The sequence below is a fragment of the Drosophila ficusphila genome, unplaced genomic scaffold (assembly GCF_018152265.1).
Source record: "Drosophila ficusphila isolate 14025-0441.05 unplaced genomic scaffold, ASM1815226v1 contig_791, whole genome shotgun sequence".
Lineage (NCBI taxonomy): Eukaryota > Metazoa > Arthropoda > Insecta > Diptera > Drosophilidae > Drosophila > Drosophila ficusphila.
The window spans coordinates 3,268,566-3,294,563 of NW_025064737.1; the positions used below are offsets into that span (position 1 = coordinate 3,268,566).

At 43.4% G+C, this 25,998-nt stretch overlaps 2 protein-coding genes across 2 annotated transcripts in view; one reads left to right on the forward strand and one right to left on the reverse strand.

Moving 5' to 3' along the window:
* LOC108090139 overlaps positions 1–22,739 on the reverse strand; it is a 30,612-nt gene extending 7,873 nt beyond the window's left edge. Inside the window, 10 exon segments of the mRNA XM_017188677.2 lie at positions 5–5,811; positions 6,279–6,531; positions 6,595–6,710; positions 6,921–7,027; positions 8,690–8,764; positions 8,834–8,994; positions 9,054–9,297; positions 9,364–9,585; positions 9,739–9,971; positions 22,026–22,739. Coding sequence (XP_017044166.2) covers positions 5–5,811; positions 6,279–6,531; positions 6,595–6,710; positions 6,921–7,027; positions 8,690–8,764; positions 8,834–8,994; positions 9,054–9,297; positions 9,364–9,585; positions 9,739–9,971; positions 22,026–22,274 — 7,467 coding nt within the window. The 5' untranslated portion in view covers positions 22,275–22,739.
* LOC108090140 lies at positions 10,806–12,357 on the forward strand. Its single transcript, XM_017188680.1, has 2 exons — positions 10,806–11,922; positions 12,023–12,357. Exons 1-2 carry the CDS (start codon positions 11,745–11,747, stop codon positions 12,238–12,240), a joined length of 396 nt encoding a protein of 131 aa, XP_017044169.1. The 5' UTR covers positions 10,806–11,744; the 3' UTR covers positions 12,241–12,357.
* Positions 22,740–25,998: the final 3,259 nt, after the last annotated feature.

The following is a 25,998-nucleotide window of genomic DNA, read 5'->3' on the forward strand; positions in this document are numbered from 1 at the left end:
TTACCTCTTGGACTTGGTATTGGTGGGCAAACATTCGGCGATCTCCGATAGCACTCCTGGCCACTGGAGCCGGCTTCTCCTCATTCTTCTTTGCCGCTTCGGCGGCCTGTCTTTTGTCATCAAGGCTGCGAGCCTTGACGTCTGGACCGAGATAGTGATGCTCGGCGGGCCTCTCCAGACTACTTGATTTCCCATCTATCTTCTTGTGGACAACATTGCCCTCGATCTTCTGCTTCAGCTCCTGCGCCTTGGCAATCTTCTTGGGCGATTTAATGAGCATGTCCTCGGGAGCGTCAGACTTCTCGGAGTCTTCAAAGGACTTATTGCGATCCTCGAAGCTGCGGTTCGCTTTGTCCAGTTTGTCGGGGCTGCGTCCCTCGTCGAAGCTGCGGCTGAACTTGACAAGCGAGTTGTCGAGCTTCCTGGGACTTTTAGCGATCAGAACGTGATCCTCCGCCTTCGACTTAAACTCTGTTTCGATAATGATCTTGTCCCCGTCGGTCTTGACGAGTATTTTATCCTCTGGAGCGGGGAAGGCAGGCAAAGTGTCCTTTACCGGACTCAGCATGGTAATGGTCTGCTTCATGGCTGATTCGTATAGCTTCTGCTGGCGTTCTTTGCGCTTGGCGACGTCTGCCTCGGTCTCCTCTTGCGACTTGCTCTTGTCCTTGCTGAGACGGCGCATCTCGATCGACCGAGGTCGCTCCTTTGGACTGGACTTCTTACTGCCTCTCCCGTCACGGGACTTGATGTCGTCGGCACTGGTCCGCCGGGATTCCGGTCGGCTTCGCGACACCGGTTTTCCCTTGTAGGGCTCCGATGTCTTGAGCTTACCCTTGCCAGTGCTCTCGATGCTGCTGGCCCTCGAGACTCCGGGCGACGTCTTGCGGGAGCTGTTCGCCGAGCTGTAGGGCGACCAGTCAGTGAACCGATACTTGGGTATGTTTAGGATGAGGTGATCACCGCTCCGCAGCTTCATCTTCGACTTCTTCTTGTCCTTGATCTTGACGCCCTGCAAGGCGATCTTCTCGATGTACCGCAGTTGATTGAGCAGCTGGGCCTCCTCGCTGTCGATGGTGACTGCGCTCAGCAGCGAGTCTTTGCCGTTCGCCTGGTAGCTACTCTGCGTGGGTATGGATCCTGCGCAGGAGTGGACGCTGTCGGCGGTGTCCTCTTCCTGGGCGCCCGTTTGGCCCTCCCGCTCCAGGGATTTCTCCTCTAGAATCTCGGCCTCCTCCTCGAAGCCAACGGTGTCGTCCTTCGAGGAGAAGGCGTTCATGGGCGGCAGGCGGTGAAGCGAGATCACCGGAGTGTCCAGGCTCTTGGTTCGTCTCTCCGTCGTCGGCGACTGCTGCTGAGTGGCCTTCTGGCGCTGCAGTGACACAGATCCCTCCGAGAGATTTAGTCGTGCGTGGGCGAACAGGATCGGGGCATGGCCCTTGGAGCGCATCACAATCGAAGAGTCGATTATCTCCTCGATCAGCTTCACCTTGGACTTGGCCCCGCTGGCTGTCTGCTTCTTCAGAGTGTAGTCGATGTCCGATCCGGTGATGCGCTCCTCGTGACAAGTCTCATATATGTCGTCGTTGCTGCGGAAGAACTCGGCGTGTTCCAGAATGGGCGAGGGAATGTTCTCGTTTCTCTGGTAGTCGTTGGTGCACTCGTCAATGCGGCCCCGCATGGGCATGTGGGGCTCGTCCTCCGACGAGGGAATCGAGATGGAGCGCTCCGATATGCGCCTCAGCTCGGAGGCATTCGCGTACTGGGGGTCCAGTTTCTGGGTCTGATAGCGGCTCTCCAGATCCGCCAGTCGCCTACACTGGGGAGGCGAGCCCTCGATCTCCGTGGAGCTCATGGTCTGCCCACGACCCCAAGCTGCCGAGATGAGTCTACTCTGCTCGATACGAAGAATGGACTCGATCTCCTTGCGAGATTGCGGCGGCGAGAATTCCAAGCGGTCGGGAATGGCCTCCGCTGAGCCAAACACGTCGTCCGAGTCCAAGCTCTCGTCATCGGAGGAAAAGGAGGTGATGCGGGTCTTGCCCTTCTTTGACTTCCCAGCCGACTTGGTCTTGGGAATGACCCTAGGCTTGTTGGCCTTGCGGGCGTTGGCCTGCAGCTCCTTGCGAAGGCTCTGGATAAGCTCCATCTGCTTCTGCTCGAGCTTCTGCTGCTGCATGCTTTCGGTTCGCGAACTGGTGGCCGAATCGCTTTCAATCTGGCTTAGTTTCTTGTTCAGTTTCTCCAGCGTTGAAGCATCCATCTGCTTCGTAATATCGCGCTTTGGCGACGACAGGTGTATTGTGGGAATGGTCTTGTCGATCTCCAGCGTGATGGGGTCCACTTTCGAGAGGTCAATGTTCTGCGTGAAGAGGAACTCCTTGGTGTCCGGGGGCAAGAGGCTGTCGAGAATGTCTGGCAGGAAGTCGGACACACCAGCCCCCGGAATACCGCAACTCGCCTTTGGAGACTTTGGGGACTTCGGCGACTTCGGAGATTTGGGGGACTTCGGCGACTTTGGAGACTTTGGCTTAGTGTGCTTCTTCTCGCTGGGCGAAGGAGCAGTTCCGTTCATGATGTGCCGCTTGTGGAGCACATAGGGAATGTCCTCCTTCAGAACTTTGGTGAAACGCTTCTCGTAGTCCCTGAAGAAGCTCTTTGGCAGCTCGAAGCCCGTTTTAGGCAGCTCCTGGGCGACCTGTGAAGTGGGAGCGCCATCGTAGCACTTGGGGATTTCGAAATTGCCATGTGCTTTGCAAAGAGGAGGAGCGCTCGGGATCTGCTTGTAGATGTAATCCTCATCGCTGGAGTTTGAGTCGGCCGGGGTTAGATCAATGGACTTCTGGTGCATGAGCACATGGCGGCGCGAATTACTCCCCAAACGGGCGCGATTCGCCAGCGAGTTGGGGTCACTCTTGGTGCGCTCCACTGTGGCATGAGACGAGTAACTGAGGGGCACCATTATCGGGTTGTACTCCTCGAAGTGCGTCTTGGCCATAAGCTCCTCCTTGCGAGTTATCTTTTGGTGGGCCATGAGACGCGCCTGCTGCTTCTCGAACTCCGACACCAGCTCTGGAGTTAGCGGATACTCTGGACTCTGCTTGCTCTTTTCGTCCTTGGGCTGCTGGCCCTCCCACTGCTTGGTGTACTTCTGGATGCACTCGATGCGATCCTGGTCGAAGCTGAAGATGTTCTCGCTGTCCGACCGTCGACGGAAGGCGGATATCTTGCAGGACTGTGAGTTGCCCCTCTTTATCGGGGCCATCTGATCGAGCGAGTCTCCCGTCTGGATGTCCTTTTCTCGGCAACGTTTTCCCGAGGCCGGAGTCGACACCGACTCCGGTGACTTGCTGCCGAAGGACTTGGCGTTGCGTTCGATCTCCACGTTCTGCAAACTGATCGAGTGCACCTTCGAGGTCTTGTGCGTCTTGTTGCTGGGGAAGGTGGAGTACGTATCGCGGCTGTCGTAGAAGGAGCTGTTAGCAGTGGAGCTATGTGTGTCCGAAAGTAGGCAGTCGTGGCTCTTGACCTTTGGCCTTGAGTACAGGCCCTCGGGTGCTTGTTCCAGACCGGCTTCGACGGCATCGTAATAGTCACTCTTCGACTCCTGACTGGACTGCGCAAACTTCTCGTACAGCTCCTTCTTAGTGAACTGCTTCACCTTTTTGCCAGTGGTGGTGGGCATCTCATAGTTGCGTCCGAAACAATCTCCCACCAAGGATTCTTTGGAGTCCTGGCTAGATGCCACCGAAGTCTTGCTCTTGGTGGTCTCCCGAGACTTTTTGCTGTCCGTGTGGTAGAGACTGTCGCGCGACTTCTTGCTGGAGTCTGAGCTGCGGGAAATCTTTGTCTCGAACAGCTCGCTCTGGCTCTCCTGGCTGGAGGTGCGGGTCAGAGCCTCTTGGATCTTCTTGTAGAAGTTTCCGTCCGACTTGACCGACAGCTTTTCGCGCGGCAGATAGCGTGGGTCCTCGGCGTCCCATATTTCGTTCATAATGTCCGCCGCGGACTTGGATTTGACGTCGATTGCGGAGCGGTACTTGTGTTGTTGGTGCCCCTCGGACACAGACTCGTCGTCACTTGGAATGTAGTTTCCCGAGTCCAGCGAACAGGAGCGCATGTGGTCCTCGGAGCGACCACGTCCTCCAAAGAAGTCGATGTCGTACTTCTCGAGGAGTTCGTAGCTGTCCTGCGAGATGTCGTCTTGGGAGCCCGAGTAGTCCAGGTGCTGGCCGTGCTGGCGGCGGTGCTCCTGGGTGTTGTAGGTGCTTCCCGGGTAGCTTGAGGAGTACACCTTGCTCTGCGGCAGCGGAGAGAAGTCCTGGTGGGCATCGATCGAATGGTTCTTGGCCACATACAACGAGTGACGCGAATCATCGTAGCGAGTCACTGGCGAGTCAATCCGGTTGGAGGAGAGGAACTCCTTGTCGAAAGCGGTCATCGGCTTGGGCTGCTCGCGGTCGTAGTAGGTGCTGCTGTACCGCTCGAAGAGGTCCTTGCACGAGCTGCTCTTCAGCCAGGACTCGCGCTCAACCTGGTCGTAGATGTTCTCGCCGTCCTCGCCCTCATCCTCCTCCTCTTCCTCTTCATCGTCCATGTAGTGGGCGGCAGCCTCCTCGGGTTTCACAAACTGGGTCGTCGAATAGAGGTTGCCCGGGGCCAGCTGGTACTCAAGCTTTTCCGAGGAAGAAGCGAGCCGCGCGGGTGGAAGAATGCCCACCGAGTGGTGGGTGATGTAGTGGCTGTCGTATGAGTCCACCGAGTCAACTCCAGACAGTTCCGAGTTCCGGGGAAGGGAGTGGGTGTGCCGGGAGCTCTGCGAGTCCAACGAGGGTGTCAAGTAGTTCTCGGACTGAGCCAGCTTCGTGCGCTCTCCTTGGCCGTACCGCTTGGTGCCGAAGCCAGTGCCAAAGTAGGAGGAGGACGAAGACTCCGAGGGGTGGTTGAGATCGTTGTGATACTGATAGTTCCCGCTGTTGTAGCTCCGTTCCTGGACAGCAGCCGCGTAAGCAGAGGTGCTGGGCTGCTGGAGGAGAGCCGGAACTTGGCTAAGGCCCATTTGCTTGGCCCTCGTATACTGAAGGATTGACTGATCGATAAACTCGTCGCTGAAGTGCTTCTCGCGGATCTTGGACTTGGCCTTGCGGTTAACAGTGGCATAAATGTCGTTCCGCTCGTTGAGGTTCAAGTGCTCGCTGTTCGATATCTTGTGCTCCTGGTGGGCGGAGCTGTGAAAGTCCGGATACTTGTAGTGGCCCATGTCGTTGATGTCGGTGTAGATTATGTTGTCCGTCTCAGTTTCGGTCGAGTTGGCATTGGCGTTGTTCAGCATGCACTGCTTAGACATCGAATAGCTGGTACTGCTATAATGGACTGGCGTGGCAGTTTGCGACTGGGACTCCTGTGACCGAAGCTGCGGACGATGGGCACTGGCCAAGCCCGAGCCCAAAGCCGAGCCCGATGCTCCCGCCGGTAAGGCTGCCCCCATAGTCTCCCGATTGATGGTAGATGCCGTCAAGTCCGAATCCGCTTCCTCCTCGACTAATTCCTCCTCCTCCTCCCCCATAGGCTCCCCCTCCTCCTCCGTGTCCGCAGTTCCCGGGTCCTCCACCTCCTCCTCCAACTCCATGGAGCTGTTGAGATCCGCCGAACGACCCGCTGTGCTGGTGTTGTGCATAGTGTTGTGGTTGCTGCTGCTGCTGTGCGTGTTGATGCTGATGAGCTGCGGCGACGCAGGGACAAACGCTTGGGATCCCACTGAGACTCGACGAGGGGTGCTGCTGCTGTACAAGTGGGACAAGTGGCTCAGACCTGAACGCGCCGGGTGAGACAACAATTCCGGATTAGGCCGCGGATCGGGTTCAAGGTAATCGGAACGAAAACGCAACGGGAACGAAAACGCAACGGAAACGAAACCAAATCGAAATAATATCGGACTCAACTGAGCAGACCGCAAAGCAAACTCTGAACACTGGAATGGAAATCATTATGTTACGAAATCCCACTTGCATGGGCTTAAAATCATACACTATTACTAATTAGTAAAATTAACTTATACATATTTGTAAAACTTAAGTAATTCGTGGACAGTCCCACAAATAGGAAATCATACGAGCCCTTTTAAGTCTAATAAAAGTAATCGTCTACAAATATAATATAAGCCTCTTAGACTCATTTTCAGGTAACTTAACTTAACGATAACTTAAACGATAAAACTAAAGTTCTCAGTTAAATTAAAAATCATTAGCACATTCATGGAGGACAGTCGGGGGACTCACCTAAATTGTGATCGCCTGGATGCACACGAGCCTGATCGGGACCGCGCTGTTGGAGGTGGCTGCTGTGGCTGGGAGAAGTCCACGACTGCGGTCCCTGGGGCGAAAGCGAGCGGTTCGAATTCATTTGGTCCATAGCCACTGCCGAGTGGTGTTGCCGTTCCGCCGCCGCCGAGCATTCCGCTTCCTCCTGGGAGGTTGGCGAGTCCGCTGCATAGTTCTTCGTCTGATAGATCTCCACCTGGGCTGCTGTGACCTGGAAGGTGTTTGGAGCAGCTGTTAGTCGGGTGGCGGACAGAGGGTCGCAGGGAGAACTCACTTGAGAACGCATGTGGTCGATAGGATTGTCGCGTCGGCGATCCAAGGTATCCGCTGCCTTCTTCGTCTGAGAAGGGGTCATCGAGTCGCTGCATTGATTGCGATAGTCCCATGCCGCTGCAGCGTGCAATTATAGGCAAAGCGAAATTAAAACCAAATCATTTCAAAGCATACACTATCGAAACACAATAACTCGACTCGACTAGACATTCACTCATCATCAGCTAGCAAATTAAGACTGAACTCAAAATTGAAATAAAGACGAACCAAATGATATCGAATCGAATACATATATTCATCAAAACGAGTAACGAAATAAATACAAACCAGTGTCAATTGGGAGAAGGGGATTGGCTGAAATGCTGGAATTCACATACGTATGCGATTGACTTCGGCTACTAGCATTCAGTGGCCCTTGCCGGAATGACTGAGACCTGCATCAAAAGAAAAGACAAGAGGATACCACGTTTTATATTTTCACATGCTCATTTTTGTTTTTTCTGTTTTTAGTTATTCTTTTTAGTTTTAGAATTTTCTTTAGGCGGTAGTTAGGCGTTTTCTTTAGGGATTAGATTAATCGGAGAGTTTCCTTTGTTTAGATCAGTCTGGTTAGAAGTTTTACATTTTTTAGAGTTAAGAGATTTACTTATCTTAGCGAAGTCATTTCAGTTCAAATTATAACAAATGAAAATGATAATAGAAGACTTTTAACAGCAAGTAAGCAACTACAAACTATACAACAGAACACTTCAGATATCCATTTCGACTACATGGGCTCGGATCTACTTGAACAATAAAAGTTCTTAAAATAGTTAAAACCTCTGCTGGTTGTAAAATCTATTTATCCATAGTATTTACGAACGACTACATTTCATTTCTTAACTGCAAATATTTTATAAATTCTATGTTTATTAAATTTTTTTGTTTTTGGCTCTAAGGGGTATTTAGTTTAGGGTAAACCGACTAATTTACTACACATTTATTTGGAGCAATGGGGAGAGTTTTAACGTGTTTAGCTGGATAACCATCTACTTTATGCTTGTGGTATAGTCTACACAACAACACACAGAAAAAGTACGACAAAGGGAGCTTAGGGGGAGTTATCATAGGATGATTATTTTAAAATATAACTTTAAAGTGCAAGCCAAACAAGGGATGAGGCTGTCCCCGTATTTGATGATTTGCAATGATGTAGTATGTGAAAATTTGAGCGGAGTAGGGAGTCGGTTTAAATGGATGGTAAACAAATCAGAATGCTTTGGAGTATAGTACACATATAGGGATTGCCAATTCGGTTGTAAGTTCTTTTCACTAAGTAACCATCTACTTTTTTTAATTTTACTGAATTACAATAACACTCACACTTTAACAAAAGCATACATACCCACACATTGGGTAGTGAAATAAATCAAGAATGGTAAATTAAAGAATACATTTAAATCAGAAGTGATAGTAATTGAAATGCTTGTCGTTCTTTGCTGTACATTTGACTAGTTTTCAGTTTTTGTTTTGGGGTTTTCTTTAATTTTTATTCAACTTTTTTAGTTTTTGTGCTATTTTAAGTTTTTACATTTACTGTTTTGTACCAATTGTTTTTAAATCCTCTTCTCTTTTCTAAGGCGCATTTTTTTGATCTTGTCATTTTTTTTGCATGTGTGTTTTTGCGGGATTTTTGTTTCAGTTGGTTGGGTAGTAAATAGTTTAAAGAAATTCATTCGAAAATAACAAACAGAAGCCACAAAAAACGTGTGTTGTAAAAAGTGTAAAGAAATAACGAACGAACGAGTCGAGTTGGATGAGAACGAAGTCAGATGATTTGGCAATGTAGGCTGATGAAGATATTACTTGTATATGCTTAAAAATATAATATAGAGATTATTTATATTTTATGCTCTTAAGAAAATTGTAAAGAATTTTGAGATGGATTTTGTTTTGCTCAAGGAAATATAAGCTGCAAAGCCAAAGCTTCAATAATTCCTTTCCCAACAGTAAAAGAAATAAAATGAAATAAAATAAACACGAGTATTGGTAAAAGCTTTTGACATTTAAATCTGGGATTAAAAAGTAAAGCCATCTCGGCGTTATCCGCCGCATACCTTTGGAAGTTTTGACGTTTTACGTAGTTCTCGCGGACAAACTCGATAATCTGCTTTTGCGTTTTGCCGCTATAGCTGCAATATAAATGTACATAAATAAAATTGTGGTTTTAAGAAATTTAAGTTAATTCATTTAATAAGTACCGGAATGAGCTGCCCCGTGAGATAACCCTGGTTTTGCGCCTGGGCGTATTTTGCACGGTAGTGCATCGGAAGAACCCATGATTCTCTACGCACTTCTTCCAAAAGTTTTTGCACTCGTTGCGCCCCTCGAAGAAGAACTCCACAGTGTCTTTGTAGTATCCCTAAATTATTAACACAATTTAAACATTGCCATATGGGGTATTTCAAATAATCGGCTTACATATCCCTCGGGATGAAGTTTGACCAGAAAACGCTTGCGCTTGAAGGAAATTTTGCGAATCTTCGCCCAGGAAAAGGTGTTAATGCGCGTGATGTTCTGGAACACCGTGATGCCCATATGGGCAACAGCCAGGTTGAGTGGCACCCCCTCGACATCCTTCGCCGGATGCATTTTCATGCCGTAAAGCTCACACCTCCGAGCAGTCTCCAAAAGGTTGAGATCCGCCTCCGCCGGAGACTGGCCACTGGTAGGAATAGTGCAAAATAATTATTAGCAAAATAATAATTATTATTATAATTGATTTACATACAAGTGCTTCTTGTGGTTCTCCATAATCTTCCGTTGCATAGTGGCATCCTGGTGTGGCACAAAGCGGTACGAGGACAGATAGGTGTGGTCGGGATAGTCCTCGGGCACAAAGTCGCCACATGATGCCTGTACGATGTAGCTGGCCATCAGGGCGGCCGTATTCTCATTGCACTGCAAGCTACCTGTGGCCAAATCGCGTTTGATTTGCAGGCAAAACAAATACCTAAAAAAGAGAAACCTTTGTGAGTCATGCATCTTTGAGAACACGTTTTAATCGCCCTTCTGACGCCGTAACAAAATCTTCTACTTTCAGCTTTGAAGTCAAATTGGCAAATCATATTAGCATTTGAAACTTAGTCTCATGTTTTATATCTACCTGGTATACTCCTCTTCCAAATGCGCTGGATCGGGCGTGTAGAACTTGATGCAGAAGCGCAGCACTGGATCGATGAGTGAGAGGCCCACCTGGCGATTCATCGGCTTTTCCAGGTCCAGCCAGTATTTGGTATGTGTGGACACCTCCTGGTACTCCAAGCCAAAGTAGTCGGCCTCGAGTAAATTCAACTGGCGGCAAACTTGCTCAAAAAGCACACGTCCCAGGGCTTTGGCCTGCAAAAAGGAACCAAATAATTGGATTTTTGTTGAGTACAATTTGACAAATCAACCCTTTTAATTAACTTGTGTAATTGGGGACCATTTCCTTGGAGAAATCACTTTATCGATCGTTGTTGAGGGTCGTCGACAAAGTAACAATTAGAGATTCTACTACATGATTTTAAATATGTTATTTGTATGCAATCATATATAAATTTATCCTAATTGTAAGGGCAAAAGGAATCACAAATCGGTAAGAATGAACTCTACTTTTCAAAAATTTTCTTGATGTGAATAACTTTTAAAATTTCAATTTACAAATTGGCAAAGTTTAATCTTCGATATTAATTTTGCTGTAAATTTGTTTTCTAAGAACTCTTTAGACTATTGACCCTTTAATAAACTTTTAAAAACAGTGTAAGTAAGTAAGGAGGGTTATTGCTACGGCCTGAGCAGCTGAATTTTATTAGAAAGCTCAAAGATGTGCTTAAGATCCTCGCACTCGTTTAGCTCGTTAAAATCTTATCTATCTTGCAAATTGCCGCTGATCCCAGATGACGTCATACCACAAATAAGTGGTGGGCGTTGCGTCTGAATGCATTTGCATAAATTTCAATTGGGTGGACGGCTGCAATTAATATAAATAAATGTTTGGCATTGTGACAAATAGAAGCCAACGTTGGAATAGGCAAATTAAGCATATCTGGGATAGTAGTTAACCACTTTATATTAGCGGTCGCAGGTTGTCTTTTGTTTTCTACAAAAGTGCTTTCTTAAGTCCATAAGTTTTTGGAAAAACTGAAACTATGAGTTTAATTTGAAAACAAGACATTTACTTTACAAGCAGCGGTTACAAAATAATACCGCATTTCGAAGTATAAATTAACAAATTAATAAACCAAATTGTTTGCATAACAAACCCCATTCACAAATGACATTATTATCCTGAGCTACGCCCTAGAAATGTTAATTTCTTTTAACAATTAACAAATTGGCTACACGGACATAAATGGGCTACATCCCGATAGCCTATTTATTTCCGCACATATCCCTCGCCTGATACCTATTAAGACTCCAATATCCATTTGCTAATCGCGACTGGCCCTGTGTGTGACTCCTGAAATTTATTAATTTGGGATCAAGGAGCAATCCCCGGCAGATATTTTGGCATTTGGCAAATAAAGGGATTCGCCTAGCGCCGCCAACCAATCAGGCAGAGTGCTTAGTCAGTTCGATTCGGTCGCCAGCGCCATAAAAGTCGGTGTCAATCTATCAGAGTGTTAAGTGTTCTGCAGGGCGTGCCAATATTATATTCAAAACCGTGTGTGTGTGTTTGATTTTTGAATATTTTATGCTTCAAACTGTATGTAAGCGCAGATCTAAAGGACAACAAATTTGTTGGCTGACATCCAAATTGCTTTTGCGGCTTTTTAGCACATAAATCGAATGGTTTTGGGCGTGGCTGGTCAGCATATTAGAAAAAGATACAATTTTAAGGCGAAATTTGTTCAGTTTGTGTATCATTATACAATATAATTAACTATTTTGTTATGTGAAAAAGTGGCCGGTTTTTAAACAAATTAACTTTGTTTGGAAAGCTAATTTAAAAGACTTTTCTGATATCAGACATTAGAAGTATTCGTTTCTCGCTTGTTAATACTTAATCAGATCGAGAATTTCTTGCATATTGTCGACTAAAGGTTGTTTAGACAAATTTTAAAACCTTTCCGTTGTAATTCCGGAAAGCTTTAATTAATTTGGCAGGCAAGGCAGGAAGGGAGAGTCAAAATGATTCTATCCGTTAGAGAGTCGCCTGCACTTCGAATCTTTCCCAGCAACCGCAGTCATTGTTTTCAGTTTTTAAGCCAGGATGAGGCAACAATGAGGCTACAGCCACGCCCAAGCTCTGACATTCTCCTGGACCGAACATACAGGCTCACACGCATACAACTGCTGGCCATTCATTGTGAGCGGTTTGCTCCCTTAGAGCAATTTATCTTTTTAGGCCAATTTTAGGATCTATTCTGACTACAAAACAAACCAATTAACTTTGGCGACTTCTGCAGGCACCGAGAACGGAAATGGCAAAACGACAGGAAGCTTTTCAATACGAGCAACCCTTTCCGCCACTCCGCTCTACATACGAGTACACACAGGCGGAGGGAAAAGTTGGCCCGCAATTGTCGGTTGTTCAATTTGTCGCCATCAGGAGACGAAAACGGGACAAGGAGCATTAGTCTGTGCAAACCACCAGCAGGATGTGACGCATCTGCACTCGGAATAAATACGCACAACCGATAATCGGTTATCTAATACACACATTTTTTATCTAGAGATTATATTTACTTTTTTGCGCCTTTATCGTTAAAGCTAATAAATTTGTTTTTGTTTAATACATCAATTATCTGTTACATTTTTATTTAGGCAAGAAAATAATTTCGAAAAACGAACTCCACAAAAAATTGTATACTGAATTTTTGTTTTCAAAAATTGATGTGTTTAACAGAAATAATTTTTTTCAGTTCATGGGAAACTGTGGCAATTGGAAACTGGAAGCGGAAAAGTGGCTGAGGACGTTACCTCTCACCTCGTTCCACTTGCATTGTCCTTGCCTATCGAATAGCCCCAGCTAACCCCATTGATATACATAGACACCAAATATGTTGTCCGACGTCTATAGCAAACTTTGGCCAAAACAGGTAAACATTTTTTTCAAAAAAGATTTCTCCATTGAACTTTAAAAGAAAATATGGTTATTGTCACCCACAAGTGTACTTAAGGGGTTATATCCAGTTGCGAGGCCAAAAAATTGAGCTTTTTTGAAAATTATTTTTGGAGAGGCTATTGTATGTATATGTGTTATATATGTAGGATTGGTATAGGATAGTAGGATATCCCTACTGTGTGTAAGTTAAGGATCTAGTATTAAGCATGAAGTATTTAGTATTTAAGCATTAATGTTAAGGATGTTAAGCTTTGAGGAATACGACCACACTCGAGAATAAGTTACAGAACCGACAAGTTGAAGCTAAGCGAAAGAGTGTAAAAGAAGTTGAAGAAATATAAAGAGGAAAACGCGAAGTGATCTGCAAATTAATAAAAGCATTAAGAAGATTCTGGAAGTTCTATTAAATAAACATTTGTGGGTGGCTTTTATAAGTTATACCCTACAAATATTGGGGGCTCGTCCGGGAAATGAAATATGTAGAACATTCTGGAAATTTCTTTTTGCGTCTTTTATAAGTGCGGATGTGTGTGTGCGCGTTGTGCGAAACAAGAGAAAGAGGATTGAAAACTGCGTAAAGTCGAGGCGTCGTGGAAATTCGTGGAAAAGGAAGTTTTCGAGAATTGGCGAAAAGATCGCGGGTCGATGGCGTCACACAGACAATCATAACGACGTGAAAAGTGGCAACTGCGCATTTACTTACACATAACGATCGTCAAATCGGTGTAAGTATGTGTGTGGAACACGAGCAGGAGGGTGCAAGCAAGATCGAATATTGACGGCGTCGAGGGAGTTGCAGTTAAAGAGGTGCAAATCTAACGACACAGGGGTCGTGGATTGGCAGGCTGCAACAACAACAACGGCTAGAGAGTCGTGAAGCAGTGCGACACAGAGGTCGACTGCTACAACAAGAGGTGACGGCGTCGAGGGAGTTGCAGTTGAAGAGGTGCGAATCTAACGATACAGAGGTCGTAGGTTGGCAGGCTGCAACAACAATTGGCGGTCAGTGGCGAAGCAGTGCGACACAGGGGGTCCACTCCAGCAACAACAAGAGGTGACAGCGGCGAGGAAGTTCCAGTTGAAAAGTGGCAACCGCGCATTTACTTACACATAACGATCGTCAAATCGGTGTGAGTATGTGTGTGAACCACTAAGCAGGAGTGTATAAACAAGAGGTGACTGCGTCGAGGGAGTTGCAGTTGAAGAGGTGCGAATCTAACGATACAGAGGTCGTAGGTTGGCAGGCTGCAACAACAATTGGCGGTCAGTGGCGAAGCAGTGCGACACAGGGGGTCCACTCTAGCAACAAGAGGTGACAGCGGCGAGGAAGTTCCAGTTGAAAAGTGGCAACCGCGCATTTACTTACACATAACGATCGTCAAATCGGTGTGAGTATGTGTGTGAACCACTAAGCAGGAGTGTATAAACAAGAGGTGACTGCGTCGAGGGAGTTGCAGTTGAAGAGGTGCGAATCTAACGATACAGAGGTCGTAGGTTGGCAGGCTGCAACAACAATTGGCGGTCAGTGGCGAAGCAGTGCGACACAGGGGGTCCACTCTAGCAACAAGAGGTGACAGCGGCGAGGAAGTTCCAGTTGAAAAGTGGCAACCGCGCATTTACTTACACATAACGATCGTCAAATCGGTGTGAGTATGTGTGTGAACCACTAAGCAGGAGTGTATAAACAAGAGGTGACAGCGGCGAAGGAGTTGCAGTTGAAGAGGTGAAAATCTAACGACACAGAGGTCGTGGATTGGCAGGCTGCAACAACAATTGTCGGTCAATGGCGAAGCAGTGCGACACAGGGGGTCCACTCTAGCAACAAGAGGTGACGGCGTCGAGGGAGTTGCAGTTGAAGAGCGTCAAATCTAGCGACACAGAGGTCGTAGATTGGCAGGCTGCAACAACAATTGTCGGTCGGTGGCGAAGCAGTGCGATACAGGGATCCACTCCAGCAACAACGAGAAGTGCCAGCGGCGAGGGAGTTGCAGTTGAAGAGCGTCAAATCTAGCGACACAGAGGTCCTAGATTGGCAGGCTGCAACAACAATTGTCAGTCAGTGGCGAAGCAGTGCGACACAGAGGTCCACTCCAGCAACAACAAGAAGTGACGGCGTCGAGGGAGTTGCAGTTGAAGAGCGCCAAATCTAGCGACACAGAGGTCGTGGATTGGCAGGCTGCAACAACAAGTGGCGGTCAGTGGCGAAGCAGTGCGACACAGGGGGTCCACTCTAGCAACGAGAAGTTACAGCGGCGAGGGAGTTGCAGCTGAAGAGCGCCAAATCTAGCGACACAGAGGTCGTAGATCGGCAGGCTGCAACAACAATTGTCGGTCAGTGGCGAAGCAGTGCGACATAGAGGTCCACTCCAGCAACAACGACTGCCGGAGGGTGGTAAAGCAGTGTATTCAGGAAGTCTTCGAGGGAGTTGCAGTTGAAGGGCGCCAATCCTGTGCGACAAGGAGGTCGTACATTGGCAAGCTGCAACAACAACAACGGCCAGAGAGTCGTAAAGCAGTGCGACACAGAGGTCGTTTGCTACCACAAGGAGAGACATCGTCGAGGGAGTTGCAGTCGAGGAACGCCAATTCTGGGCAACACGAGGTTGTAGAATGGCAGACTGCAACAACAACAACAAACTAGCAAGCAGTGCTATCGACAAGGAATCGATTAAGTAGAGCTACGTGAGGTCATGGATGCCAAAACAATATTGTCTTTAAGAGTGGAGGAGTTGCGGCAACACCTAAGAGCTTTAGAGTTAGAGTCCACCGGTAGGAAATCCGTGCTGCAGGATAGGCTATTAGAGCATTACAATCTAGGAGATGTCGAGGAGGATGAAGAAGAGCAAGAGACGCACTCAGTTAAGTCTAGAGAGTATCAAGAAGCAGAGACAGATGGTTTTAAGAGCGCATCAAGATTTACACTCCAAGATGTTCAAGATAGTTTATCACATTTTTCAGGATCAGATCAACCAGATATCAGTCAGTGGGTATCTGAATTTGAAGATTGTGCTGCAACGGTAGGTTGGGATAGCGTACAGAAGTACATCTACGGGAAGCAATTGTTGCAAGGAGCGGCAAAAGTGTTTGTGAGAGGTCTAACAGGCGTAAGAGGATGGGAACAATTGAAGGCAAAGCTGCGAGCCGAGTTTGGCAAAACAATGTGTGCAGCTGAAGTACATAAACAACTGAAGAACAGAGTAAAGCTTGAGAAAGAGTCGTTAAGTGAGTATCTGTATAGTCTGATTGAGATTGGGAAGCAAGTCAGATTAGACAAAGAAAGTCTCATATTGTACTTCGTGGATGGTGTTCCAGATAGCAAATTAAACAAGAGTAACTTGTACCGATGCAGGACGCTTGACGAATTGAAGGCAGAGATAAACATTTACGAAAGGATCAAGGAGAGTACCGAGAGCAGCAGTACAAGAACACCAATTCCCCAGATTAAGAAGAAATGTTTTAAATGTGGCAAGGAAGGACACTTTTCGAAGGAATGTAATGAGGCAGTTTTATGCTTTAAATGCAATAAAACTGGTCACATTGCTAAGGATTGCAACCAGGAGAAAACAATCGAAAAGAATGAGAAAGTAGGTGTTTTGAAGTCTAGATCGATATCAAAAGACGGAATCAATACGATCATATGCGTAAATGACGTACAGTTTGTCGCAATGATAGACTCAGGATGCGATCTGAGTTTGATGAGGGAAGATCTAATGGAAAAGCTAAAAGGAGTTAGTCTAAGGTCCTTCCTTCCAAAGAGCTTGCGAGGCATAGGGAATGGAGAAATTAAAACGATCGGACAGTTTGAGACAGTAGTGTCAGCAGGGGATGTTTGCTTTAATGTAACTTTTAATGTGGTCAAACAAAAAGACATTGAGTATGCAGCCATCATTGGGAACGACGTTTTGAAGGAAGTAGATATCATTTTTAGTTCAGGTGGCGTACAGTTCAGGAAAAAAGAAGGATCAGAGATATTTGAAGGATTGTGCGTGAACGAAATGATCACTGAACCTAGAACCTCAGAGGAAGTGCAGTTAAATCATCCTAGTAAGGATTTGAGAGGTGAGGTTGAACAGTTCAAAGACAGCTACGAAGCAGAGAAAGAAATTGTGTCGCCACTGAAAATGGAAATTGTGCTTGAAGACGATTTTCCTGTTTATCAGTCCCCACGTAGAGAAGAAGAAATCATATCACTCAGTAGTTCTCCATATGCAGCACCAGTAGTTCGAGTTGGTAAGAAAGATGGTTCGAAGAGACTTCGTTGTGATTTCAGGATAGAAAAGAAGTCTATTTCTCCCTCGAATGAAAAAATTGAGACGGTGTTACAGTTTCCGATTCCAAAAGCGAAGAGGCGTAAAAGAGGAAGATTGAAAAGGAAATCATGGACGATACGAGGTAGAGGTTGCCAAGAAGGTCCCAATCACACGTTTACAGCAGCAGAGTTTATGAAAATGGGTTTAGTTCGGGGCGAACTAAGATTCAGGATGGCCGAATGTAGGATTGGTATAGGATAGTAGGATATCCCTACTGTGTGTAAGTTAAGGATCTAGTATTAAGCATAAAGTATTTAGTATTTAAGCATTAATGTTAAGGATGTTAAGCTTTGAGGAATACGACCACACTCGAGAATAAGTTACAGAACCGACAAGTTGAAGCTAAGCGAAAGAGTGTAAAAGAAGTTGAAGAAATATAAAGAGGAAAACGCGAAGTGATCTGCAAATTAATAAAAGCATTAAGAAGATTCTGGAAGTTCTATTAAATAAACATTTGTGGGTGGCTTTTATAAGTTATACCCTACATATATGAAAAGATAGGTAATTTTTTCTAGTTTTAGAATACATTTTCAAAAAAAAAAATTTTCGGACTCCGTCGGTCCTGTAGAGGATCTCCCGAGGGTCCACTTCAAAAAAGGGTTTTGCGGTGAGGAAAATATCTCCAGTCCAAATGATCAGAAATACAAAAAACCAGAAGGATTACGTAAAGAATAGACAAATGCTGGTAATGAGACTTGGGATTTTCAAAATTTTGATTTTTGACAAAATGGCGGCTTCCCAAACATAAAACTTTGTTTTTGGCACAAAAATTTCAACTTTGAAGTGGCTAAAAAAATCGAAATTTTTGTCAAAGCCAAAATTCCAAGTCTCATTACCTGAAAAAAATATCTAAGAAGAGAATGTGAAAGTTTCAAGTCAATCGGTCAAGCCGTCTCTGAGAAATTTTCCTCAACGACTTTGAAGACATCGTTTCGAGAAAAACGCATTTAAAGTTTTGGCTACTAGTTGAACTACATGGGAGACGTCTTTATAAATACACTGATTACTCCAATACTATTTACCGGAATACTTTGAAATTTTCAGATAATCTTCTTAGATATATATACATTCAAAATAGGCAAAAAAAAATTTCGATTTTTTCAAAATCGCAACTGGATATAACCCCTTAAGGCTAACGAAGAAATTGATTTAACTTTACGTTAAAATTAGTTTTTTTTTTGAGTTTTTAAAGTCTGAAAACGATGTTTTTTATATATAGAAAATTTGGTATATACATACAGTAGAATCCGCTTATAGCGACTTTCAAGGGACCGACGATTTTTCGTCGTTATACCCGGAAGACGCACTAAGCAGAAGGATTTAAGTGTATAAGTCTGTCTGGGGACCAATCAAGCCATCGAGTTTTCGTCGCAATACCCGGACGGACACTATAAGCAGAGTCGTTATAACAGGGTTCTACTGTATTTGGGTTTTTGGCCAGTGAAAACCCTAATGCCAAACATTTCAATATAAGGATTGAAAATAGCCAGTCATTTGAAATAATTTGTCGACTTGTTCCACAAATTTTCGTTGTTTCATAAGAGCGTTCTTTTCATTTTGCATTATCAGCAAAACTTGCCCACGCCATCGAGATAAGCTTTTTATATTGTTTGCACCCATAGAGAAAGAAGATGCATATAGGCAATAAACAAATTTGGCAGCAAAAACTTTTTTGTTAGATAAAAGGCGTGAAGATTGACAATCTTGAGAGTCAGAGGAAGGCATAAACTATTCGATATTCGCTTTGCAATAAGCTTTATTGAAATCAATTAGTTTTGTATTGGAAAAAATAAAAGTGTTTTAGAAAGAAAGTGAAAACCAAGGTGCTTGACAACGTTAAATGGTTACGCACTTTTTTAAGGAAAAGTATTGTTCTAGTATAGCAGTTTGGTGTGTTTTTCTCTAGAGAATTTGATCAGTTAGTCAGAAGCTAGCCACAAGCCTTAACCACATTCCCATTATGCTCCACATGCTCGTGCTATTCACCTACCTCATTCTCGTTGCAAACTATATAATCGTTTACAAGCCACAAAATCCATTAGAAGCCTTGATTAATAATGCAGTTGACCGGCCATGCAACAACATTCGTTTCTAGTTTGGGACGAACCTACAAACATAAACTGGCAAAAAGCAGGCCTGCAGTTGATAAAACGAATCTGAAAGGGTTGTGCGGTGCAGGTCCTCTCAAGGCTTGTGTTTTTTTTTAAATGCAACCATGTCAATATATATAGTATGTTACGTGTACGCCGTTCTGACAAGAATTTCTGCGCGGACTGATTGAATTTTTAATGCGGCAAGAAACAAGAACAACTGTTTTGTATTTTTTTAGGTCATTGTTATTTGTTGTTACTTTAAATCAGACATAAAACTGAAAAGGGATCTCAATTAAAAAATACTAATATCAATCGAACAATAAAAGTTCTCGCAAGTATTTAAACAATTAAGGCGAGGTCTTTAAAAATAAAGGCATCTCTAGCGTTGCCAGTGGAAGAGCACGGGTTTTACTACTACTTTTAGAATTGCCACGGGCAAATACAAAAGAGGGAAATGTCTGGAGAAGAATGCAGATACCGAGTGCCTGAAACTCGCCTGCAAATAGTTTTCTGTGGAGCACTTTACATTTACCGAGCTGGGGCATTGCCTCAAGTGCAAATGTTCCACGAAAAGGTTGGGCTTCTGGCGCAACGACGACTACGAGAACACTCGGTAGCTGTAGCCAACCCTTGCCAACACCAGCAGTCCAAAACCAAAACCACAACCCCACCCAGCCAGTCAGTCCACTTGCCCCACCGAAAACCACCCAAACAATGGCAACCATTTTGATGTTGCCCTGAAACATTTCCACTTCTCGCTGGCTCTCTTGCTTGCCTGTTGAAGCCTTTGGAATGTGTCTACCGTTTGGGGGGGAATACACTCGGAAAAAAACATCTTTACACTATAAAATTCATTGAATATGCCATTTTTTTTAACAAAACAATACCCTTTTACCATAATAATAATAAATCTCAAAAAAATAAGCTTTTAAATAGTTCATTAATTGTGCACATTTTCGATTCGATTTGCTGTATATCCTAACATGTATATTGTATATTTTGAGTGCACAAATTTGGGCGTGTCCTCTTGAACTGCGAAACAAAAATGTCTAAGCCTTTCACTAGGCCGAGCTAATGGAGCCAGGAAATGGCGCAAAGAACAACAGCAACGAGAACCAACTGCACACACTACGACAAAATCCATTAACCAACATAAAGTGCCCGACATCTGGGCAAAGACGAGTACGGATAAGGGCCTGTTCAACAAAGAGAGTACGAGAACCAAACGAAAAGTATTTTTGGTAAAATTCAGTTTGCATTAGGAGCATTTGTGAACCACAATGTGCAAAAGCAGACAGGTTCGAAGACCCGAATAAATCGCTTGTATAAAAAAAACCAAATGGACATTCGACTGCCTCGACTCTCACTTACCCGTTACTCTAAAAACCAATTTCCACGGAAATAGAAAATTGAACAAGGATAAGAACGAAATACATGGAAATTTTGAGATGTTAACGATATAGGATAAAACAAATAAATAAACGTTATATAACTTATTTCTTCTGTTATTATAAAAAAGTATTAATTGTTTTATGATAATTAAAAGTTTGAATATTCATTCAAATAAACAATGATTTTTTACCTTTGTATGCTTGTGGTCGCTACTCACAGCTGGTCACAATTAGAAATGCCCTTTGCATTGGTACACAAAATAGATATTGGCAATGCGAAGATTATACATATAGTATTCGATTTTAAAATAGGATGTACAGAAGTGAAGTACACGAAACGAACTTATTAACACACCAAGTGATTTTATTCGTCAGATTTTTTATAAAACTAATTTCGAAATTCAAGAGTCATTAGAAAACTTTATATTCCAAAAACTATGCTTGTCTGAGAAAAACAACGATTTTTTTCCATTCATTTCCGTTTATTTTATATAGATTTCTCGATCTATTTGATGTAGTTATCCGTTTTTGGTAAAATTTAATTCAAAAGTTAGAAAATACTATCTATCAAGTCGATATGACCAAAAACAACGGCGTGAGAATTTTTTTTTTTAGTCTCTCCAATGGAATCTATCCGATATAGTCGGCCGATCCATCCCGTTCCGACTTATACACTGCGTGCAATAACTGCACAACTTTTGGTAAAGTTCGATTCAGATCGTGATGCTGATCAGAATAAATATATTTCATGGGGTCTGAGGTGTCTCCTTCATTGCGTTGCAAACTTCTGACTGAAATTATAATACTCTTTGCAAGGGTATAAAAACTACCCCTCAAAAAAATCTATGCCCAACTTTTAAAGAGATAACATAAAGTAAGGGAAAGAAAGACAGATTTCTGGACCGTAGAACGGATGTACTGCATCTGCAACCATTCTCTTCTCGTTTTCCCTGTTGAATTCGGCTTGTTTGCCTCGGAAAAACAGCAAAAGAGTTTTTTCTTTTTTTGGCCTCGTGCCAAACAACCCGGGCGCCACGCCCACCGTAAACCTTAGGCCTTTTGTCGCATAAATACCAGTCTTCATCCTTCTCCTTTTTTCCTGCCATTTTCCGAGTTCTTTCGAGTCCACATTTAATTAAAAGTAGCTTCTCTCATATATTTCACCCATTTGCACTTTAAGTCTTTTGTTGTAAGAAAGTTGAGTAAATGTAGAGATGCACTTATTCAATTTTTTATTAACAGATTTATTTCGCTTCGACAGGACCAGGGCTTTAAACATTAAATGTTATTGTATTTCGGGGAACTTGGTGTATCTTATGAACTATGAATTGTAATATTTTTAACCCTTATAGAAATATTACTGTTATAATTAAGCCTTAAGATCGCGATTTTAGGCACTGTTCTACTTGTAAATGCTTCCTATTACTCGACTTCTAATCGGGTAAACAAATAACGCATTTTTTTGTAATTTTGCAAAAGAGTTCAACTTTTTTGAAAATATACCCAAGAGCAGATGCTCTTTCTTAACGTTTATTGTACACAAAACTCACCTGCACTTGAAACATGGTGATCGAATCGTCCAGCATCTGGATGCGAACCGTTAGTTTCTTCCCACCCCGGTGGCGGGGGGTCGAGGGCGTGCCATCCACCCCGGAGGGAGTGCTGAGGGAGTGGGTCATGCGACCCCCGGGCAGACCACCGCCAGCAGGATGACCTCCGCCTGCGGCCAGATCGTAGTGCCTTCCCCCTCCTCCGCCGCCGGCGGATCGGGAGGCTGTGCCCATGTCGGCCAGGGACATTTTGTAGACGAGAATCTTGGTTACCGCTGGGTGGGGACTAGCACAGGATGTGGCATAGAGTGAGCCGGAAAAGTTTCCAGTTCCTGTCTTGTGGCTCTGCTTGCGTTAAATGCTTTAATTTGGAATGGTACTGGGTTCGTCGTTTGTCTTCTTAATTGAATTGCTCAGCTGGCTCTGTTTATTTCTTTTATTGTCTGTGCGAGTGTCTAATTCAATTTCTATTCGCTGCCAGCAAAGAACAATAACCAAAAATTGGAAGCTGCAACTCCACACACGTACGTTCGTACATATGTTTCACATTTGCCTCTTGAGTTCCTAAGTCCGATCTCGAACGCTTCTGGCATATTTCTATTCTATTGGGTTAGATGAATTTGCTCGTTTGAAATTTTCTGGCGCATTAAATTTTACAGCACGCATGTGTGGCACTTGGTTTCCTCATCGAAGTTCCTCCGGATTTGGCATCGTTTTCCTACAAAGATTACAAGAAAAGCATCATGTTAGACATAAACTTAATTGATCACAGTATTAATGTTTGGCAACAACATCGAGAGTCTCAAAAAACCACTTCTTCAATTTTAAAAATCATTTTTAAGAACTAGTATTCCAAATTATGTAGCACATAAGTTATTTTAAGAGTATTCCAGGGCGTTATGCTGTTGAAACCCCACCTACATTCAATTTTCCCAATAGTGTAATTAAACAAACATATAAAAAATTTAGAGCTTTCAAAATCGACTTAAAAATAAGTACTCATTGAAAAGCGTAGGCTATGCCCCTAAAATAGCTCTCCAGAAAGATAGTTATCAGACGGTTCCTTAGCCGTGAAATACTAAAAATCTCAATAATTGTGGGCGACAATCACACTTTGTCTCTTAATGATAACTTAAAATTACATAAAACAAAAACCATAAGAGAACTGACTGAATGGAAAATATTTAAAGCTTACAAAAATTCCCCACTCCGAAAATTAAGAAATAGTAGGAAGAGATTACCAAGTCACCTGTAAAAATAAATAAGCTTATCAAAACCGACCCACAAGGCATAAACAAGGGAAATGTTTTTGGTGGAAAGGCGGCAAATCAAATGGGACTACTTTTTCTGCTTCTTGTTTCAAGTTTGACGGGCCCCAAAAAGCCTACGCACGTGGACAGCCCACGGTCGGTCCAAAGACAACAACAACAAGAAAAAAAAGAGTAAAACTCCAAAGCTTCAAGTCATCGGCAACCTACACTGCCCCGCAACTGAATAGGTTCATGATCTCAGAGGAAGTAATTTGTCTATAACTTCTAAACCAGTGTACCGATTTCCAAAATTTTTTTTTCTTTAACTCTTGAATCATTTTATAATAAAATGCTGAAGAAGGTTTTTCAAAAACATATTATTTATTCCTTATTTTATTTATTCTTCTGAAAGGTTAACAAAATGCATGATTTTTTTCGGTCATCTGAATAGGTTCAACCTAAAACAATTAAAATTATTTAAGTAACTAAGGATAATATTCATATTTTTTGAACTTAGCTGATACTTATGAACATTTTTAAAGTACATTTTACTAATTTTAATAAAAAGTGAACCCTCCGTTGTCCGATATAACATCATATACACGACCGGGAAGCGAGCTATACGAATTGTGCAGTATTTGCAGTGAAATTGTTGTCCAGGCTATTTTAATTGCCTTAACTAAAGTTTTTTTGCAATAAAATTACCTGCCTCCTTCATATATCTTGCGCGATAGCAACCCCCATACGATTTCGATTATATTAAGGTCAGGTGAATATGGGGGCCATTCAAGTAAATCCACATTTTGAGCCTTAATCCACTCTTTTACCACCCTAGCTGAATGATGGGAGCGTTATCGTACTGGTAAGACCATTTGATAAAGTGAAAAGTACTTAAATAATCAGGATTATGATAGATTTGTAGGTTTCCGCGCTCGTTTTGCAAGTAACAAATTAAAGGTCGCAAGTGCCAAAGACTGATACCGACCCCCACACCATTACCCCACCCTCACAGCTATGACAACGGCTAAGGAAATGCTCTTCCTTTCGAAGATCGTGATAATAATAGTTGTAGCTATTGATTTACGCTTCTAAATTAAATTGATTTAGGTGTGGGGGTCGGTATCAGTCTTTGGCACTTGCGACCTTTAATTTGTTACTTGCAAAACGAGCGCGGAAACCTACAAATCTATCATAATCCTGATTATTTAAGTACTTTTCACTTTATCAAATGGTCTTACCAGTACGATAACGCTCCCATCATACAGCTAGGGTGGTAAAAGAGTGGATTAAGGCTCAAAATGTGGATTTACTTGAATGGCCCCCATATTCACCTGACCTTAATATAATCGAAATCGTATGGGGGTTGCTATCGCGCAAGATATATGAAGGAGGCAGGTAATTTTATTGCAAAAAAACTTTAGTTAAGGCAATTAAAATAGCCTGGACAACAATTTCACTGCAAATACTGCACAATTCGTATAGCTCGCTTCCCGGTCGTGTATATGATGTTATATCGGACAACGGAGGGTTCACTTTTTATTAAAATTAGTAAAATGTACTTTAAAAATGTTCATAAGTATCAGCTAAGTTCAAAAATATGAATATTATCCTTAGTTACTTAAATAATTTTAATTGTTTTAGGTTGAACCTATTCAGATGACCGAAAAAAAATCATGCATTTTGTTAACCTTTCAGAAGAATAAATAAAATAAGGAATAAATAATATGTTTTTGAAAAACCTTCTTCAGCATTTTATTATAAAATGATTCAAGAGTTAAAGAAAAAAAAAATTTTGGAAATCGGTACACTGGTTTAGAAGTTATAGACAAATTACTTCCTCTGAGATCATGAACCTATTCAGTTGCGGGGCAGTGTACATAAAAACACATTGACGGAGCGGGAAAGAAGTTTGGCGCCAATTATACCGTGGGCGGGCCATAGAAGATAGGCAGAAATAATAATAATAAAATGTGGAAAAATTATGAAGAAACCGCCGTTCGCCAAGAAGCATTTATTTATGCCTCGACTCGTAAATTTGAATGCGAACGTGGAACGTGGCCGGCTGGTTGTCAATTTGCAAGATACAGGATGCCAGCCCCATCCATAAGGTTGAATGGGGCGTGAAATGTGTGAATTTACGAGGCGATACGAGTCCCTTACATATTATATATGTATAGTCAGGTTGAAAGAGGCACTATTAAGCATGTGTTGGTATGATAACCAAACTCGACTGCGTTCATTGAACCGCAGACTTTTCGAGCAGCCATTCATGGGTTCGGGTCTACTGCTGCTGCGATAACCAAACTCTATCTATTGGGACACAAGAAACTCTTTCTCACAGATTTACATACCATGTCTATGTGAACTTAAAAAGATGATCTTGCTCTTTCTTTGGGTCCTCAGTTCGCAACAGTTACGTTATGTCATAAATAAGACAAACGATGCTAATAAAGTACATTGCGAGTTCATGCTCAGAAAACAAATGTAAATTATTGTTTACCATTTGTCTATGCTATTTGTGAGATCGCAATTAAAGTAAGCTGGAATCCAAGCATATTACAGTTCTTAAGCAAGTACTTTTGTTCTTTCTTTTTTTCAGATATCCAATTGGCTGTCAATTTAGCCAGCCCCACTTAATGTGATCCTTAATCAAAGAACACCTAAAGCGGACATCACTCGAACGACATATAAAAATGGTCTGCGCATCTTGGCGACTTATGGGA

Coding starts and splice junctions, on each gene's coding strand:
- LOC108090140 (XM_017188680.1), top strand. CDS start 11,745: ATGATTCTATCCGTTAGAGAGTCGCCTGCACTTCGAATCTTTCCCAGC. Junction 11,923..12,022: donor ACAACTGCTGGCCATTCATT/GTGAGCGGTTTG, acceptor CGACTTCTGCAG/GCACCGAGAACGGAAATGGC.